This window comes from Danio rerio, chromosome 3, assembly GCF_049306965.1.
Source record: "Danio rerio strain Tuebingen ecotype United States chromosome 3, GRCz12tu, whole genome shotgun sequence".
NCBI classification, from domain to species: Eukaryota; Metazoa; Chordata; class Actinopteri; order Cypriniformes; family Danionidae; genus Danio; species Danio rerio.
In genome coordinates this window covers 32783892-32805932 of record NC_133178.1, presented here as the reverse complement: position 1 = coordinate 32805932, position 22041 = coordinate 32783892, and the positions used below count along the sequence as shown (strand labels likewise).

At 32.5% G+C, this 22041-nt stretch overlaps 1 protein-coding gene across 50 annotated transcripts in view; it reads left to right on the top strand.

Moving 5' to 3' along the window:
- The window catches only part of ighd (immunoglobulin heavy constant delta), a 184658-nt gene extending 163647 nt beyond the window's left edge, over positions 1-21011 (top strand). For 14 of the 50 annotated variants that reach the window (XM_073944664.1, XM_073944692.1, XM_073944685.1 and 11 more), the window contains exons 3-7: positions 14689-14743; positions 17595-17903; positions 18355-18675; positions 18765-19076; positions 19249-19799. In XM_073944664.1, coding sequence (XP_073800765.1) covers positions 14689-14743; positions 17595-17903; positions 18355-18675; positions 18765-19076; positions 19249-19622 — 1371 coding nt within the window. In that variant the 3' untranslated portion in view covers positions 19623-19799. Of the gene's footprint in view, positions 1-13812; positions 13872-14116; positions 14172-14378; positions 14444-14688; positions 14744-14924; positions 14987-17594; positions 17904-18354; positions 18676-18764; positions 19077-19248; positions 19800-20562; positions 20700-20875 lie in introns of those variants that run through there. The other 36 variants (XM_073944700.1, XM_073944698.1, XM_073944681.1 and 33 more) reach the window with 8 other exon arrangements.
- Positions 21012-22041: the final 1030 nt, after the last annotated feature.

Below are 22041 nucleotides of genomic sequence, written 5' to 3'. Positions count from 1 at the left end.
CTGTCTTGACAAGTGCAGTTAAATGACTTTATGTAATGGAGGCCAGCTAGTAAGTGCTGTGCAGGTAAACCTCACTCCTCTGACCTCTAAAGGTGCTCTAGCCACAGACGCTAGCGCCCATTGTCTTTAGCCTCCCTCTTAGAGCAACCGGCTCTCCTCGAAGTGGCCTGGGTGGTGAAATGTTTCATTTAACTTAATTTCTGTGTGGATGAGCAGCCAAACCGTGCAGCAAAAGCTGCAATTTAGAAAATACTCGTGTGTATGGGCAGCGGGGCCTAGGCTGTGACTGAAGTTTTTTTTTTTTTCAGTGATTCTGCTTGTAAACAGCAGGAGTTCATTGTTCATCATTAATGTTCAATCAGCACTTTACCTCTGCTTCAGTGTTATTTTAATTCTCTTTGTGGGAGTGGGACCAGTGAGAGAAGTTAATTTTACTCCAAGGATTTTGCCGTGTATCAAAAAAAGTCTATTTTAAAGCAAAGATATCAGTTAAAGGGTTCCCAGATAGCAAAATACACTCGGGCCAGTTCCGGCTAGATTCTCTCCTGCCAGATACTTACCACTCGGCCCAACTCCGTCTGCCGGACTCTGGCTGGATGCTTGTGGACTCACTGCCCGATTCCGGCCCGAATTAATCGGGCCAAATGCGGCAGCCATAAGCGAGCCGACACTGCTGCATCTGACACTGCAAACAGCATACATATCCTATGATGAAAATAATCAAACAAAGGACAAAATAAATAAATGATAAACATTTATTGACTGCAAGAAACAAATAATACTAAAATTGAATAAATTATTTTGTAGAGCACAAGAACATCAATATAAAAACAATAAAACTACACAATTAAGACACACAGGAAGATTTAAAGAAAACTAAAACTGCACAGTGCACACATACACAAGTTTTTAAAACAACGCTGTTTTCCCAATAGACTTGAATAAAAAATTGTACAAGACACATCTTAAAACAGCTAATTTTTTATAGAAACATGAATATAGAAACCAATTTAAGATACTGTATAGCAAGAAACATCTTACAAATACCTGATAATATATAAAATATACAAGTCAAAGTTGTAGAAAGAACTGTTGAATTCTAAAGAAACATCTTAAAACATTCTTTTTAAATAAAACATTAAAATAATAATAATAAATAAATAAATAAGTATAAAGACCTAAACTTATTTTTTTTTAATAAACTTGACCAGAATACATTGCACAAAAAGCAAGACATGAGTGAGATTATATATATATATATATATATATATATATATATATATATATATATATATATATATATATATATATATATATATATATATTGGCTAATTCCAGCGTTGCAGTAAAAATTCAAAACATAAATTCGCAGAGAAAGTATACGTTAACATTATGTTGAATCATCTGTTTATATTTTCCAAAACAACTAACCACGGAGTTATGGGATCAAAAAAATTCAATCTGTGAACAATTTTATACTTTAAATGAGGAAAATAAACAAGCGTTATGGATATGACAAAAAAAAGTCTGCGAGTTTACAGTATACAACATATTTCGTAGAAATTCTGTGAATTAAACTGCACAACCCAAAATAATGCTCAACAAAAGGATAAGAGTTGGCTCTTTATAGAACTGATTGATTTTATTTTATTTTGACATTTCTGCATTTTTGAGGGAAAAGCTTTGTTATGGATGTGACACTTTTTCGTTATGGATGTGACGGATGTGAAATTGCCTTTTGTTTGACTTTGGTAAATCAAATATAATAGTTTGAAAACATTGACAGAGACATTTTTAAGTATTTTTAAAGTACTGTAAAGCACTTGCCTGCGCAAAAAATGTAGAAACGGTTTTGCTATTTTGGTGAAAACATTTTTCTTTTCATGGCAAGGTTGACATTTTCATGGAATTGCTCATATATATATATATATATATATATATATATATATATATATATATATATATATATATATATAAATAACAGCAAACGCAGGTTGAAGAGACCCAAACGCGTAAGTGAAATGTTTAAACTGCAGAGAAGTAAAGACACAAATCAAAACGACCTCTGACGGTCTTTAATGAACTCTGAATTCTTCAAAATGAACTACAAAACCATTTTTTTTACTGAATGAAACGTAACAGTTTTTGATTGTCACTATTGTAAACAATACACTTGCAATAAACTCTGTGTAACTGAATGTCCATCTATACAATAAAGTCCTTGTATTTTTGTGATCCGATGGTATATGTATCCCACATAGCAAAATTTCTTTGGCCCAGCTCTGGCCCACACAATTAGGTTTTGCTTGGCCCACATGCCGCAGTGAATTACGGTACATGACTGGACCAAATCTGGCTTCCAGAAAAGGGCCAAACACGGACCATATCTGGGCCAAGTCTCAGCCAAGTTAATAACTCATAACTGGGCCTGAACTGGCCCAGATAGGTTGGTGTGTCACGATTGCAATGAAATTGATAAACCCATGGAGTGATGCGCTTTAGGCACACTCTGGGCACGCTTTTTCTCAAAGTGACCTGATTGGTAGAATTTTTTTTCTTTACTCAAAAATGATTTTAGTGTATTTTAAATGTGGGTCAAGACTGGCCAAACTCACATGGCCCACTTATCAAATTTTTTTAATTTGGGCCAAATACTACGTTTTTCATCTGGCCCAAATCTTGTGTGCCGCCTTAAAGACGGTGCCACCTCTGCCAAACCCGTGCCATGTTTGGCCACATGCTGTATGCCAGTGCCGGATGAATGCCTGCTGTGCCAGCTTTTTGCCAAATCTGGGCCAGAATTCTTTGCTACTAGGGTACTGTTCATTTTATCAGGCATTTTATAAACTGGATGAATGTAACATTCACATTATACTGTTACAAATGCTTCTTTTTTTAACTCACACATTTAATTTACATATATGAAGATTTTGACAAAACATGAACATTAATATAACAGCACAAACATGAAATTCAATGCTAATAGTTCTTTAAACTAGTCTGCCTTTTTCTTTCACATTGTTTCACATGGGCGCCACCATTTTGGCTCCAACTCAGCCATACTGTTGTCGCCATTTTGGCTCAACACTGCTACTTTTACCATCCATTCCTCTTATGACAATTTCTTACTATAATTACAATCGTTTACACTTTAAACTCTTTAAACACACACACAAACTCATTTTGTGTACATACTTGCTTATACTGCAATGTTTTTTTGCACATTAGTTAACAGATTACACAAGTTAATTACTAGTTCACTAAAATCACACAAAACAACCATTTAATCACACAAGACTGCATAAATCTGCATTCACGCGTGTAACGAACCCATCCTAACTCATTTAACTTCATTTTAAGAGTTTATACAAACTATATTTCTCTTACCTGCAGAGAAGTAAAGACACATACAGTATCAATACGAGCCCTGTTGGTCTTTAAAGGGCCATAAAACCCCCTCGTTTCAGCAGGGTGTTTTCACACCTCTGACCCGAGCTGCTCTGTTCAATGTCTTTTGTGCATGAAGCGCCCTCTACAGGATATTCAAAAAATAACTTTGGGATTACCCCAGCAATACATTATAGTTAATGTATTCAAAATAAATCCATTTAATTAGCAAAATTTTTGTAGGGGGGTCCTTTTTTATCATTTATATATATGCACTATTTTTCGATTATGAAAGCAAGGCTGCACAGTGGTCAGCAGCACTGTCGACGCACAGCTAGAAGGTTGCTGCTTTGAATCCCGGCTGGGCCCCCCACAATTTAAAGACTTGCGCTATAGGAGAATTGGTTAAACTAAATTGACCATAGTTTATGGTGTGTGTGCGTGTGTGTGTTTATGAGCGTGTGTGTGTATGTTTATGAGAGTGTGCGTGTGTGTGTGTGTATGCGAGAGTGACAGCCTAATATGCTGCTGTAGGAAGGGCGTCCATAACTGCATATAACATGCTGGAATAGTTGGTGGTTGATTCCGCTGTGGCGACCCCTGATGAATAAGGGACTAAGCTAAAGGAAAAATAATGAATTAATGATCAGGCTATTTATTAGTTAGTAATTTTTAGTCTTCACACTAAACCTATAACTAAACATCTTAATCATTGAATAGATATAAAGTATTGAAAAAGACCGTTGCCAAGGATATATCTCAACCCAATGCTAAAAAGCCCAATACTCTGAAGCACCAGTAGGCGGAGATAAAAGGCAGGATGGCCAGGGTCACCCTCTTCCTAACAGTCTACCTTGCATATTTGATGCCACTTTTAATTTATATTCATAGTGTCTGATTACAAGCTATGTAGGACATTTTGAAATGTTCTCAGCAACTGCTGGGCTATTTATTTATTTATTTATTTTTTGTGAACAGGTAAAATAGAGTTTATCTTCAAACATGTAAAAAATAAATAAATAAATAAATAAATAAAAAAAATATTTATATATATATATATATATATATATATATATATATATATATATATATATATATATATATATATATATATATATATATATATATATATATATATATATATATATGGTCCCAATGTTATAGGTCTAGAGAAATACTTTTTTTTCTGATAATATAATAATGTAGACTTATTAGACTACTCTCGAAGCTTTCTGTAATAACAAACTAAATTATTAGGCCCAATTAAATATTAAAGATTTAGCTAACATTGGCTAAAAGTATTGTCTAGGCCTACATAGCCTATATTTCTGTATTTATTTTTCCGTTGCTATTTTTAATGCATCATAACTAAAGGTCTATTTTTGTACTGTTTGGCTCACTTAATTTCTTCAATGGTTGAAACACTTTCTCTTATGCTGCAGCAATGCAAAAGCTAGGACAGTTTTTGTCTGGCTTCACACCACTGTGATAACAACTACCACAATGATTTGCACCTTTACATAAACATAATTCTCGGAACAGGAAAGAAAAGGAGCACGTAAAATTAATAATAATAAAATAATGTTTCACGAAACAGAATATAATTGTTTAATGAAAAAAAAAAGTGTTGTTATCTTTTTTTGTGTTGTGAATATTATTTTTTCCCACATTATTAACTTTTGTGCAATGCAAAGTCCAGGAAAAACAACTTTTTTAAAGAATGATCAATTAAAAAAAAACAACAACAACCAAACATTGAGTCAATATTTTAAAAAGTCATTTAAAATAATTTACAAACCGCAATGCCTGGGTTTGTCCAAATTTGACCTGAATTTGGTCAAACCAACATATTTAGTTAATTAGTTTTAATTTAATTAAATCTTATCAATCTTATTTTTATTTTATTTTTATTGATTTTTTTGAGTGCATTTCATGAGCAAATCCCAAGCATTCTTCTTTTTACATTAGTTTTGGAAGGTTTAAAAGGCATCACTTTTCATCAAATATCTTTGACTGTATCAGCACTCTGATTTCTTTTTTAGGTTATTAGCCAAATGTTAGTCTAGACAGACTTGAAAACAGATGACTATACTGTATAGGTTGTTTTGGCCAGTGAAACAGGTCTAACCTGACCTATTTGTTATGGTTCGGATCATTGTGCAGTATAACAGCCACAGTGAAAATAGCTATGACAAAAACCTTGACCCTACATCTAAATTGGTTTAATGGCTTAGTTGTAAAGATCCATAGCATACAGGCTAGGATAAACTTCAAGTTGAAATAAATATGTGGTATAAATTAAAAACTTGCACTGTTCAAATAGGCTATGGCATCAGCAGAAAGGATGCTGTGTCTGACACGGCATGAGTATTTGAAGTGACAGGAACCACTGTGCATGGAGTGGCCACAGTGAAATGGTTCATTTCAAAAACCACTTAAGGCTTAAAAACAGTCCAACTATTATGTTTGCATTTTTAATATATAAAAAAAATAGATATCGCACTTTTCTTTTGAAGTAATCATACTCTTTCAGGCATATTATTAAAAATCTGATAAAATTTTACGATCATTTTAATTTTATTTAGTTTAATCGGCTCCTCCTGGATTAAACCCATATACAGTATACTGTATATGGAAAATGAATAAATTAAGATTACAGTGTAAAAAATAATATAACCAAGTTAATTTGTTAGGACAAAATATTAAATATAATTAATAAATGGGAAAATCATGAGAAATATAATATAATTGTTGACATTTTTTAGTTTGTAAATTTAATATTTCTTTAATAATAATTTGAATTAAAATGTATTATTGTTCTATTCCTAAAGATCTTGGGTGAACAAACTCTTATTTAATGAATTTAATTGTTTAATAAAAATGTTTTGTTTAAATGACCAAAACATGGTTATATTCACTGAGAAATTGCTTTTAAAAAATCACTTTTAAAACAGGATGTACTTATTAATTCCAAGCTCTGTGCTGTTTATGTATTTTTTTCTCTGATCATTCTTCTATCTCTCTAATCTATTTTTCCTCTATATATAAATCTGTAATGGCCAAATATGCAATTAAACAGTATTTTTTATTCTAGCAGTTAATTGTTAATAATAATCAAGAACAAGCGACGGAGTGGCGCAGTAGGTAATGCTGTCTCCTCACAGCAAAAAGCTTGCTGGTTCTAGTCTCGGCTAGGTCAGTTGGCGTTTCTGTGTGGAGTTTGCATGTTCCCCCAGTTTTCACGTGGGTTTCCTCCGGGTGCTTCGGTTTCTCCCACAGTCTAAAGACATGCACTATAGGTGAATTTGTCCACACTGTCCATTGTGTATGAGTGTGAATGACTGTGTATGGGTGTTTCCCAGAGATGGGTTGCAGCTGGAAGGGCATCCGCTGCGTAAAACATGTGCTGGATAAGTTGGTGGTTCATTCCGCTGTGGCCACCCCGGATTATTAAAGGGACTAAGCCGAAAAGAAAATGAATAAATGAATGAATAATCAAGAACCAATATAGAATGACTTTTTTAAATATTTCTAGTAGCATTGAAAACAAAACTAGCAGATAAATCACTAGATTAATCGTAGTCTGGAGCAGGCTGCGAAGAATAAATCTTAATTAGGCTTAATTTAGCTTGCTTTTATGCAACTGAATCAAGGCTAATTCAGGATAGTTTGCAAGTCCCAGCTGAATATTGTATTTTTGTTGTGTGCATTACCCCTCAGTTTTCTAGCGAGAGGTTTGTTTTTGTTATGGACTGTCTCTCCGTGTATAGCGGGGGCACAGTATTTTAGTCCACTACAAAAACATCACCAGAAAACTCAGACAGTCTTAAACAGACTATTGGTATTATTATAAATTTGTTCAGTAAAAATTACAAAAATAACATGTTAATTGTTTATTTAAAAAGAAAAAACTATTTTTTTTTCAATATGTGATTACATGGCCTTGTAGTCTATGCTATACATTAGCCCTATTAGCAGTTTATAAGAATAGACATAAATTAATTAAATGTATTCAACATTTTCTCACCCCTTAAGTCTCTTTCTTCTGCTGAACAGTATCTGATCTCCATAGCAGTAACACATTGTCTCAAGTAAAATAAGTAAATAGGAAAGAGAAACAAAAAACGTCAGTTTTATTAACAAGAGGAATATGAGTAAATGACGAAAATTTATTTTTGGGTGTACTAAAATTAGTTATATTCTAATATATAAAAAGGGCAGATTTGAATATGATTTTATAGAGTGTTTTATAGAGATGTACAATTATCTGCCACACATCTCAATTTACAGCAAATCATGACAATTATAGTATGCGGTTTATATTATTGTCACGATCTACCAGAGATCGCTGGTAAACACACATGTTCACATGAACAACAAATCTGCCGGTTTATGGACTACGGATCCAGTCATGTAACACACACACACACTCACCTGCTCCAAGTCACCATTGAGTAGACACTCACAGCTGAAGCTGCTTTTGGACTGATCACTGCACTATATATACATAACTCACAGTTATTGCTGAGTCTTGTTATTTGTTCTAGTGACATTACAACGTGTTTCCTTTGTCTTGCTTTACTGTGTTTTTGATTCTTGCCTTGTTTATCTGTGTAATCCTGTTTGCTGCCTGCCTCTGACTATCTGCCTGCCTATTGACTACGATTCTGGATTGCCTGTAAACATCTGTTTGCCCCTGTGTTGATTATTGCTGGCCTGACCTCGCTAATAAACCTGCAGGGATCCGCACCTCTGTTGTCAGTGTCACTTCCCCGGGTTACAATTGTAAGCATTATTGGCATCATTGCTACCAAAATAACATTTTCACTTCCATACAATGTTTAGTTAAAAACAACAAGACAGGTAAAAAACTGAGAGCTGGTGTATATATTTTATTTTCTTTTTATGGCATCAGAGATATAATTGAACTAAAACTTTAATGGCTAACTCGCTGTTTACATAACACCTTTGAACATCTTAAACAGCGAATAGGTTCTTCTAACCAGTATGCAGGTGTTTGTAGTGATGTAACATTCCTCCTGCACATTTATACTGTAAGTGTACGGACCAAAAAAAAGGTTGTGATACATTTTATAGAACTTTGTTAAATGAACTCATCTGATTTGCATAATCTGATATGAAACAGTATTGCACTTAGTTCTGAAGTGGCAGTGATTCCACTGTGGCGACCCCTGATCAATAAGGGATTAAGCTGAAGAAAAATGAGTGAATGAATGAGTTTGAAGTAAAAAAAAACATTTTATGTGCAGATTTTATTATTTTTATTTATTTAACTCAATTTGCCACAATTAACAAATTTAATGAAAAGACCTGCTGTTTAAATTTTTTTAAAATTTTGGTGGAAACAAAATGTTCTACAGTACATATAGGTCACATTACGTATACGGAAATATTGTTTCTCTTTAAATATGCAGTTTTGAAAAGTTATTTATCTAAACATAGGCTAATTAAAACATAAGTAAAATTAACAATTTTAATTTTGTACAATTCTCTCAAAGCTTTTAGCAATATTCATTTAAATTAATTACATATTTATAGCAAAAGTTGGCTGGAAGCATTGTTAGTAGCATATTTCTATTTTTTATTTTTATTTATTTTTGCTGATAATAATAATGCTACAGAATTAAATGTGTATGTTTCTTTATGTGTTGTGTTTATTTTTATTATTGTTTTGTTATCACTTTTATAATTATTTCTCCAGTGGTTAGAACACTTTCTCTTATGCTACAGCTGGAACAGTTTTTGACTAGCTTTAAGTCACTGTGATAACTACGACCACAGTGATCTACACCAGTACATAAACATAATTCTAAATAATAAGACCTAAAATTGCTAAATTTCAAAATAGTACTAAAATTATTAAACAGAGGAACCTTTTAAGTTTCCCAATGAACCTCTGAAATGTTTTTTAAAAGTGTTGATTTATTATTAGCGTAAATAATTAAATTCTCAATATAAAGAACCTTTTGTGCGATGTAAAGGAACTGTCAATGCCAACAAAACTTTTGATGATCCATCTAAATGAGCGAACCAATCATTCGATTTTATGAAAAAAAATTATTTAAAAATAGTTAAAACTGCAACGATTTGGTTTGTCCAAATTTCACCCGAATTTGTGTCTAAACACAATAAATATTTATTGTGGTCAAGAAAAAATACATTCACACAAATTAAAAATATTGTTTAATATAGAGACACTAGGTTTTTTTACATCAGTAAAAAATAGATTTTTTTAAATCAAACTATAAACTTGCATTGAACCAATTAAAAAGAATTACTTTAATTTATTACAGATAAATTTATAAATCACCCTCAAATAAACCGTGAGCCCTAATCTAAAACTGTTTAATAGTTTAATTTGTTAAGATTGTAAAAATATTTTAGATTTATATTTTTGAATGAACCCTTAGATCAAAGAATAATTTTGCTTTGGACCAACTTAAAAAAAAACTGTATTTTGCTACATTAAAATTGATAAACTTCCCTCAAACTATAGTTGTGACTTAGTTGAAGCTGAAACGTGTAATTTAATATTATTCAAAACATTTATTCTGAAATAATAAAAAATACTTGTATTCTACCTATAACCAAAAATGTAAAAGTTTTGAACTAAACTATACTAAATAAATGAAACATTAGCCTATGGTATTGCTAGTTATGTTTTATTCAATAATGAAGTAAATCTGCTGGTGCTTCCAGTATGGCTATATATGTCATGAAAGATGGTAATTAAATTCACATGAGAAATACATAAAAACTGAACAGCACATCATATGACATGGAGTCTGCTGGTTTGAAGTAAAAACATTTTTTTATAGCTTTGGTATAAAATCCCATAAGTTTTAATGCTTTTTGAGACATTAGAGATATAATCAAACTGAAACTACAATGGCTAACTGTGACCGTTTACAGGGCCGGAGTGTACATATGAGGCTAACTAGGCGGCCGTCTAGAGAGAGAGCGAGAGAGTTTTCTTTTCTTTTTTGACATTCACCGACAAGTGCCAAAACATTAGCTTTAAATCTTAAATTAGCTAAATCTAAATACATTTTCCTTTAATAAATTGTACCATTTTCCACTTACAATCCCCTGTCCTGTCGCCTCTACCCCCACCCCCAACCATTTAGAGTGGCATATATGTAAAATACTTGAATGAAGATGCAAAAATGTCAAAACGAATAAAACTATCTGGTCATGAAAATAAAATTAATCTCCTCTGAAACTGCAGACAGCGTAGACAGCAGAAGCAGCATCAATGACCATGCTAATGTAATGACCGAAAGAGTGTGGATGTTCGCAAAGTACCTGAGGCCGACAGTTACTCTTAGGGACAGACTGAATAAGTTATATCACTGTCAGAAGGTGAGGAAATATCCCAAGATCCCGTCAAACGGCCAGCAGTAATAAATCCTGGACTTGAGGACAGTTTAATACAGAAAGAGCCACAACAAATGAATTTTTTCTGAGAAAACAGGACATTTTCAGAAGCTCATTTCTCTAGTACAATAACTAACGGGGAGAAATTGGACAGACTATGGCTTATTTATTTAATTAGCAAGGACTCTTTGTTTTTTGTGAACTTTTTAGTGAGAGCGAGAGAATGTCTGGTCTGGGTAAAGACAACATCAAAGACTGGAAAAATCTCTCTAGCATACTGAACTCACACAAAAAGTCAAGTGAACATGTAGAATTATTCCATAAATGGAAAGAGCTGGACACTCAGAAAGTACTATGTCACAAGACAGGCTCAATGGACTAGTAACAATTGCGATTGAGTACGAACTTGAACAACATTAAAATTGAAGAAGCAATCAAAATGTTTGTGTGTGCGTGTATGTGCTAATCAAGCAATGCTGAAATATGGTTATTTCACTTCCAGGAGTGGTTGGTTATATTATGAATTATTAAACAGAATTAGTATTTTCAGGCTGTTGTATAGGCACAAATTTTTAGTACAAATTTTTTGTAACAATAAAAGAAAAATTGTTGGGAAATAAAAAGGAAATAAAAGAATGCTTGTTTATATTTGCACACACACATATAACACCCAAGAATCAAAAGAATCTATCTGATCTGTTCTAAGACATTGCATAAACAGTCAGGGCATGATCGTGGTTTGCCTAGAGTGGCAGTTGAGCTTGCTCCGGCCCTGACTGTTTATGAAACATCTTAGAACAGATCGGATACATTCTTTTAACCAGTATGCAGGTGTTTCCTGCTGAAGCTGTCAGAATGATGTAACATTCCTCCAGTGGTGGAAAGAGTACTGAAAAAGCTAACTTAAGTAAAAGTATACCTTTACTAGCCTAAAAATGTAGTGTGAGTAGAGTAAAAGTATCTGTTGTAAATATTACTTAATGTAGGAGTAAAAAGTAGCCCTTTTAAAAGTACTCATGAGTAGTGAGTATTACGCTGTTAAAAGTTGATGCATTTACATGTAATTTGTGGATGTGTGTTTATAAACGTAACATTGTAGTGCATTTAGTTATTGCCCAGAGGGCACACAATGTCATAAGACGTTAATATTCGGTTAGATTTAGGTTGTGATACTGTTCTTTACTCGCTTCCACTGTACAGTGACTTACTGACCAAGCACCAAGAACACAATGACTGACACTCTTTCCAGGTGGGCTGACCAGGATTGTGATAATGCCACTAATTAAACAATCAACTACAGAAACAATCATCACTACCAACTTGTTGCTCGCTCGAGTGCAACGGGGCATAATCACGAAGATTACTCAAGCCTATCTCAACGCTTTACTGCCTGCTTAATGCCCCCCAGAATTAACATTTGTGCTGCCTTTTTTCAGCCAGGCAGTGATAAAGCATGTACACTCAACCCCCAGTTCAGGACATCTCAGGACCACTGCTATTATACACCTCTCAAATTACTTCTGGTGGTCAACTCTAGCTACTGACATTACTAAGTTAGTAAAAGGCTGCAGTGTCAAACCTCTAAATCCCAACATTAAGTACAATACCTGCCGGACTGCTAAAGCCTTACCAAACTCCACAACTACAGTGTTAACAGTTTGCTCTAATTTCTATAACTGTTTTTTACTGTTCAAATGAAAACAACCCATCTTATGTTAATCAATCAATTTTCCATGTCGTGATGCCTTATTCCTCTGCACAAATGTATGCCCAAACTTTGAAACTGCCAAAGTACTGTGTAACTGGGTATTTCCGCTTTATGGTCTAAACAGACAATATGACAAAATTGACAAACAGAGGGGCATTGACGTGAATTTGACTTCCAGTTAACATCTACAATCAAATGGGCAGAAAGAATGATGTAAGTAGGAAGTGGCTTACTTTCTACAATCATAATGTCAGCAACACCCCTCAGATTGTAGTCGATACCCCATGTGGGCAGAAAATTCCCAGAATTCACTAATCAAACCAGCTACAACCCTAAGCCATTTAAAATATGTTTTTGGCTATCAACCCATATTTCTTTGGTCAGGGGTGCCTTCTATCCTGGACATTACAATGTCTACTGGACATTTACTTGGACAAGACCCCATTTTAATTGGACTAAAACTCAACATGACTGAAACAGAGACTTTAAAATGGAAGTTTTCCACAATTGCTCAATCACTTATATCCTTTCCTGTTTCGTCAAATTTCTCTCATATGACCAATGCGCAAATGGTAAACAGCAAGTACAGATGCAGGCAAAATACACACTTACCCATTGAGCGTGAATGGTTGTGTATCATAAATTTTACACTAGTGTGGATGGAGTGTGGATTTTTCTGGGAGGCAGTAAAATTGCTAATATGAACGAGGAGTTTTAGAACACAAGTATAGGAAACAGTCATGATTAGCTGGTATCTTATTCATTAGTATAACAACATAACAAACATAAGCCCTGGATGGCAACATAACTAATAGTGTTTAGATTTCATTCACAAACACATTCATGCTATATAAGGGAACTGTTGCAGTGTGCAGCATGTGCTCTAAAACTTTTACAATATGCAAAACAACTAAATGATACAAAACAAAAGATTGCTGAAAAAGATTAATACTTTTATATATTATTAGTTTATACACTGAAAATCCATAAAATATTAGTATTATTAAATGATAAGAGTCCTGGCAAATTCGTTTTTTTTTTTTTTTTTTTTTTTTTTTTGATATTGCATATCAACCTTGATTGGTTAATTTAAGTAAATATTTTGTAAAATAAGTTTAAGATAATTGACTTAAACTAGTTTCGCTTTGTAATATCAATTATATTTCTAATGTACACTTATGCACAGTTAAGATAAAGATGAGAGTTCATCACTGCTTCCATTTACATGAGGGTTGTGACCAAAAGTTGAAATAATTGGCACACAGGAAAAGGGTTTCTTGAGTTGTGTGGGTTTTTGGTCAGCAACTCCAAGGCACAAGTCACTGTGACTACTACTTTGACTACTGGGGGAAAGGAACCAAAGTGACAGTTTCCTCAGGTAAGACGTTGTTGATGTTTTCTGTTATTCCATTTTTATTTATTTCTGAAGATCAGGTTTGTACATTATAAAAGAAAATATATATTTTTATAGACAGCATAAATGTATGCTCAGTAAACATAAACAATAGCTTAAAACTTCCCGATTAAACAGTGCACACTTAAAAATAGTAAAAAGTAAAAAGCCGAGGTAGGCTATAGCTATTACTGTGGTTATGGTATGGCTCTTATCTTAAACCTAACCACTGTGACGGTGCCTTTGACTACTGGGGAAAGGGAACAATGGTCACTGTCACATCAGGTAAGATGTTAGATTTTTTTGCTTGTATACAAACAAAAAAAAAATATATATATATATTGACTACTGTTTGTAGTCATTTTTTTAAGCCAGATAGTTGACAGCAGAAAAAAAAGGACTTTTAAAAATAAATAAATTGAGTTGTTGCTGCGTGTTTGCCAATATTAAGGCAAAATGGTTTGTGTTATTGTGCACTGAATTATAAAAAAGGTTTCACTGTGACAATGCTGCCTTTGACTACTGGGGAAAAGGCACGATGGTCACAGTGACATCAGGTAAGCAGTTTCCTCTTATGAATGTTGGCACATTTTGATGTTTAAAATATATTATTAGTTTGCTTAGTTTGAAATTTAATACTAGGCTAAAGATAAATTTACAAACATTGGTTTGCACAACTAAATTTTAGACAATAAATTAAAGGGATACATATTGAATTTGTGGGTTAGGAAGATGATAAATGAAAGTGGCTTGTTGAGCGCACTGTATATTTTTGTATAATATCCTGGGGTAAATCTCTCAGTGTGACAATGCTTTTGACTACTGGGGGAAAGGAACTATGGTCACCGTCTCGTCAGGTAAGAAATATACTAAATACCAAATAATCAGATTTAAGTAAAGGTAAATTTGTCAACATTTTGTTTAAAGTAGCAAAACATTTAAATTCAGTAAATCAGTCAAGAACTTTACTTGAATCAGTGAATTCAAGTAGGGCATCAGTCAACAGGTGATTTTTATATTGCTCTGTAACGTTAAAAGATTATTGTGTAACTGGGCGTTTGACTACTGGGGAAGCGGCACCAAAGTCTCCGTAACAAACAGTAAGACTTTTAAAAATTATTAATTTCAATAGTTGTAATTAATTGTAATTGCAGCGACAGTTCTGTCATAAAACTAGACAAAATGTCATTTAAAATTACATTTAAACTTCATCATTTGCTCATTGTACACAACATGTACATATAGATAGTTTTATCAGCTGCAAACCAACTTGTTTTAAATCTTGTTGTAAATACTTGTAAATTAAAAGGCAATAATATTACAATATTATAATATTTGACTTCTAAAAACATCCGTCTCAAACGACCAATTTCATTGTTCATTCGTCAACCATGTATTGCCTTTTACCTCCTCAATAATTAGATGTTAAAAGCTTACAGAGTATAAATTCAAGACTAATCAAAATGTGTCTGCTACGTTTTAAGTGGTTTATTTTGAATTATTATTAATTTATTTATTATACATTGATATCTGACTAACAGTTAAAAACTTGATCATTGATCGTGGATCTGAAAAAGAGTTGTCCATATGTTTGAAAAGTGCACTTTAAAATCTATAAGATGCTACAGTCCTTCTATATGTTTTAATATAGAAATATGTTTGTTTGTTTGTTTGTTTGCTTAAATAAATTAGGATAGTAATAATAATAATAATAATATATCATTATATATTAAATAATAATATATTTTTTGTACTTGTACATACTGTACAGTGCTCAGTATATATAAGTACATCCCTCACAAGTCTCTCTTTTAAATTCATATTTTTAATAGGAAGCTCTACAATATTATATGTGTGCATATACAGTACATTAGCCAGTACTGAAGCCAAATGTGAAGCTTATCTGACAAAATAACCTAAGAAAACGATCCAAAAACTAGTAGACACAAATTTATACAGTATGTTATAGAAAAATATTAAATAAAAATTTAAAAAGAAGAAATATCAAGTGAAGCAAAAAAAAAAAAAAGTAAAAATTAAGTTGAAATTTTGTAGGTTGCAATTTTGTTTTTGCAATATTTTGCTTGAATTTATTTGTTCTTGAATTGAATTTAGTATTGAATTTCTTTTCATTTCTAAATCTGTTTGGTGACTAAAATATTATTTTAATAAATATATCTGTTTAATAAATCTGTTTTGTTTTAATGCGCAAAAATACATAATTAAGTTACATTTTGTAATTTAAAATTTATTTGCCATAACTTGTTTAAATGTATTTGTATTACACAGTAAAATGTCCGTAACATAGCAGTTTTCAACATTTTGTAATTTATTTTTGCTTATTTATGCCCCATTTATTTATGCTTTCTTGATTGCTTTATGGAACATTGATCTTTATTCCAACAACTTTTAACAAAAATTTGAAAGGTTAAAAAAAAAATCTTAAAAGACTTTTATAAAAAATTTTAATAGTTTAAAGTAATATATTCTCTATATTCTCTGAGTTAGTGTTGGATATTATGGTAAAAAAAACCTGTCATATAAACTGCCAGTAAATTTTCTGTTATTTTGTTATTTTACACACTTTCTTTATATTGTATTTCAACATTAAAAGTCGACAGTATTTTAATACTTATCTGTCGGTCGGTCAGTCGGCCTGTTTGTCTGTCTGTCTGTCTGTCTTTGATAACACTTTAAATTCATAGTCTATTATTTAATGTGAGTTACTAAGATGATCTATCAATACTCTGAAAAAAAAATATTTAAAGATGATTCCTTGGATTTACAATTTTTTTAAGGTAAGTGTTTGTAAACTATTTATTTGGGCTGAATTTAAACAAACAAATTAAGTTAAACTACTAAATTTCATTTGTTTATTTAAATTCAACCTATATAAATTGTTCGCAACAGTTTTGCAGAAATCTTTTTTTTCAGTGTACAGCATTTAATAATCATAGTTAAACATTTACTAACTCATTATAAAAATCTAACATTTGCTCTAATTATGACTTTGCATTAATGAGTTATCAAAAACAAACAATTATCAACTTTATTTATTAACTAATGCTAAAAAATATTTTTAAATACTGTAATAAAATTATTATTTGTTATGTGTTTATAAATACACTGGACTATTATTTTAAAATGTTATTAGAGGTTTTTCTGCCAATGACACAAAATAACTATTTTTGTTTTAACAATTATTCAAAGTTAGAAAAGTTTATGTGAGAAAAAAGTGTTTTGATAATCACTTTTGTTAAATCAAGCTAAATGTTCTGTGCATGTTAAGGGTTCTTTGTGGATTAATCAATGCCAAAAAAGGATCCTTGATTTTTAAGAGTGCGTTATGCCTTTCCACAAGCAAGCATTTCATTTCCATGTACTGTATGTACATCTTTGTCAAAAAGCACAGTGCAAAATAATATACAAAGATGGTCATTACTGCAAAGCTAATAGAGATGGATGATCAGGCCTTTAGTCTGTCAGCTTCTTCCACAGACTTTCTTCCTGTGTAAAGTGATCTAAATCAGAAGCATTTTATCACATTATATTATATTATATTATATTATATTATATTATATTATATTATATTATATTATATTATATTATATTATATTATATTATTCATTTGTTGTGTAGTGTTGCATTAGTTGTTGCATTTGTACTTTATTGTGGATACTGTCTGAGAAAGATATAATGTCTCCACAGCTCAACCATCTGCGCCCCAGTCAGTCTTCGGTTTGTCTCAGTGCAGTTCTGGTTCTGATGGGTCAATCACCCTCGGCTGCTTGGCTAAAGGTTTCTCACCTGCAGACTCGCTTAATTTCAAATGGAAGGATCCTGCTGGTAAAGATTTGAGCGATTTTGTGCAGTACCCAGCATTTGGGAAGGAAGGAGATTATACTAAAATCAGCCATATACGAGTGAGAAAAAGCGACTGGGATGCTAAAAAACCTTACACATGTGAAGCCTCCAATTCTGTTGGAGCCCCAAAAACAGCTTCTCTAGCTCCACCAGGTAAGTTGCATTTCTCAAGAGATAGTTGTCTGTTGTATGTTACTGTTGGGTGATATCTGATTTTTTTTTTTTATTTAATTTTATTTATTTATTTATTTATTTATTTTTTTATGGAGACTTATGTTTGAAAAGAAATGGCAATTTAATTATTTAACAAGTAAGCCAGCTGTTACAGTATATCTTTGTGAATGTCAAACGAATTTAGACGTTGGTAAACATTTACTCTATATCAAGTCTAAAATGGTTACCCCCCATCCAAAAAAATAAATAAAAACATAAACATAAAAGGCTACAAAACTAAAATTTCTTTCATCAAACGCAATAACAACAATCCCAAAAAATGTGTTTAAACTCAACTACAAGAGCATCTACTCTGCTTGCTTAATAAAGTATGTTGCACTATTTTTTCTTGCTTTTCATGTCCCTTCTGCTTTCTTCTGTATGTTGCCAGCCCCACCGCCAGATCTGCGTGCAACTGTGTTCTTAACAGCACCTACAAAAATGGAATTAGAAGGTGGATCAGCAACCTTCATGTGTTTAGCCCGGCGGTTTTCGCCTAAACAATACGAGTTTAAGTGGTATCAGAATGATCAGGAGGTAACGAATGCGGTAGACAATTTTTTCAAAGATGAGAAGAACGGCTCAGTAACCGAATACAGTGCCACAAGCATTTTGAAAATCAACGCAGAAACATGGAAGCAGGCAGAGAGCAAAGTTAAATGCGTGTTTGAGCACAATAAGCGGAATGATAGCAGGGAGATCCAATACAAAGGTATGTTGTCTCTTAGGCATTCAAATTGTTTTGAAAAGTCTTAAGTTGACCTCTCTCTAAATATGTTCTAATGCTTCTTTTCTGCATAGATACTATGCAAGACTGCATTGACGACAATGTTCATATTGACATCATCCCTCCCACCCCTGAAGACATGCTGAAAAATAGAAAGGGAATTTTAAAGTGCAAAGCCTCAGGAAATCCACAATTCCATTTCACCAAAATAGAGATAAAAGCAAATGATTTAGTCATCGCAGAGAAAGAAGAACCTTTGACAAACCGAGAGGAACTTGATGCTCCTATAAACTATCAAGAATGGAGCAATGGCACTGTGTTCAAATGCATAGCTGAAAACACAGGAAAAACATTGCCAGAGGAAAAAACTTTTGTCAGAGAAAATGGTATGTGCTTTCTTTCTTTATATAAAACATCACAGACCTTGTTTTCCAATTGTTTCCTAATTTATGTGTATCTTATTACAAAAATGACATTAGTTTTAAGTTTGACAGTGTATAATAAGCAGATAATGACTTTTCCATTGTTCTGATCATATCTGTAATCTTGTGTTTCAAGGTAAAAAGAGACCGTCAGTTTACGTGTTAGCACCACCAGAGAACAAAGCAAATGAAGCGATGACCCTGACATGTTATGTAAAGAATTTCTTGCCCAAGGAGGTGTTTGTGACTTGGCTTGTTAACGATGAACCTGCGTATGGGTACAAAAACAGCACTAGTGAGCCAGTTGAGAATGATGATTCCTTCTCCATGTATAGTCAGATCACAGTGGAAAATTCAGAGTGGACGGGTGGTAAAGTGTACACGTGTGTCGTATACCACGAAAGCATTGACGAAAAATTGCTTGTGCTGACAAGATCTATTACTGATAACATGGATAAGTCAAGTATAATTAATCTAAGTATGACCACCCCAGCACCCTGCAAGGCATAGGTCGTTGTGTATGTGGCGTCTTCCAGTCATGCTTGTTAAATGTTCATTTTGTTTTTGAGTTGCATGTCCATTTTTGTAAGTGTGCTGTTCTTTGATGTTTGTGGCTTCTTGCTTTATGAAGTTGTTTTCATGCACATCGCATTAGGAAAAGATTAATAAAAATAGAAACAAAGCATATTTCCTGTGCAGTTAATTTATGTTATCTTATACTTTTATTTTCTTATTCCTGTCACTCTTTCTGAGCATAACATGTAACAAAGATATCATATCATAACATCATTCAACATACATTACAAATGAATGTATATCTATAGAAATGTTTAAAGGATAAAAATAATACTAATAAGCCAAATCAACATACTTTTATGTTTAGCCATACATTTAAAATGAATATAGTAAAATATATATATAAAAAGCTAAAAAAACATTAAATCTAGATTGTATACATGTATACTCATAAAATGTCTGTAAATGTGTATCTGTGTGTTTGTGTGTATTTGTGCACCCGTATTTGTATGTGTTTGTATTTGTTTTGTCTGATATTACAATTACCTAAAAACATACAGCTCATGGTTTACACTGGTTCATCTACAGCAAACCAAGACACATTCAAACCATATATTTGAGATTGTCAGGGTCATCTTTCTTCAATCTAATTATTTAGTGAGCGTGTTAAGATTAAAACAGGGCAGACAATAATGATTCAATTCAAATTACATTTTTTTATCCTTCAAAGTATTTTTAATTAGTCTCATAATGATGAAAATCTTTTGCCTATCGTGCATCTGTCTGAATGTAAAAGAGATAAAAACAGTTCAATTGATTAAAACTATCACAGATATTATAAAAACATGCTGGACTCTTAAGCCCCTGCTTCTTTTGAAGAATGTCAGCGTTGTCCTTTTAGGTCATGCCGTTGTGTTCTTGTCTATTTCCACAGCCTGGATTGTGTGGATAGAGCATCCTCTGTTTGAACCCATCAATGCAGATGACAGTGGCATTGCAAACACTGCTGTAACCTTCATTTTCCTGTTCCTCATCACCTTGTTTTACAGCATAGGTGCTACTTTTGTTAAGGTATGCTTTTTGGCTACTTCTAAATTGAGACTAGATTTTATAGAAGCATTTGTTGTTAGATCCACAACACTTTGAGTTGGATTGTGCAATAAATGAATAAATAAACCCTATTTTGACAATATATTGGAAAAATATATATATTTTCTTATCTAATTGTTGTAAAATTATGCTTTCAGGTGAAATGAAAAATTAAATATATTAAGGACATGCAATGTCTCTCAGATGAACTGCTTCAAGACTATTCTTTTAACTTTTTTGTAAATATGTGATTGTGGTATTTGTTGTTAGATTTTCAATAAAAGCAAAAAACTATTTGATGGATCTTGTTTTATCTTTGTCATCTTAAGTTCCCAACAATATATGTGTTGCCATTTCAAGGAATTGTTTTAAATTTGAGAAAAAAAAATGCTATAAATATTTGTTTCATAAAACAACATAAAGATTAAAACATTATTTTAAAAATCTAAATTTCTCAATGTAATAAAACACACATTTTCTTAAACTCAGTCAAAAATTTTAACCATATCTGCAAAGCTTTGTTTGTTGTGTTATTGAACACAGCATCTTCTAGCTCTGAATATTTATAATGAACAAATATTTAACAATGTAAATTATATTAAATCATACATTGCACAACAGGATAGTTATTATGTAAATTATAAGTTGTTTTTCCTGTGCAGATGGGCTCAGCATTGTCTCAGAGATGCAGGTGCTTTTCAGTTCTGCTTTTGGGGGCTATTTCTGCTTGACTGTTACTTAATGCTTCTATCTGTTATTCGCTTTGCTCTCTGAAGCATGCTTCAGGTTTCCTCTTCTACTCATCTTTGTTCTATTTCAGTATTCATAAAAAAATAAATAAATAAAAAACACTCCCACTGAAACGTTAACAGAATTTTTGTACAGCAATTTTTCCTTTATTTGGTATAAAATGTCATATTTCCCTATTGGTTTGTGCAATGTTGCAATGTTGGCCATTATATATACACACACACACACACACACACACACACACACACACACACACACACACACACACACAGTAATGGTCATTGGTTGTCAAATGTTCAACCAAGAGAAAGAAAGGGGAAAATAGGAAAGGTGTCTTAAAGGTCAATACATTGGGGGGTTTAAAATGAGTAATTTAAAGTGTTCAAGCAGTATTTAAGCTTGAGCAATTGAAGTATTTAAGCACCTATTACTTCTCACATTTTTTTTTAACTCAACAGGTACTCATCCTATTTTTACATTTTAATGTCTTCTGTGTTATGCACAATATATCTGATAAAGTTCATTTTCACACATCAAGCACACGTATCAGCTTTTATCAGTCATAACTGGCTTT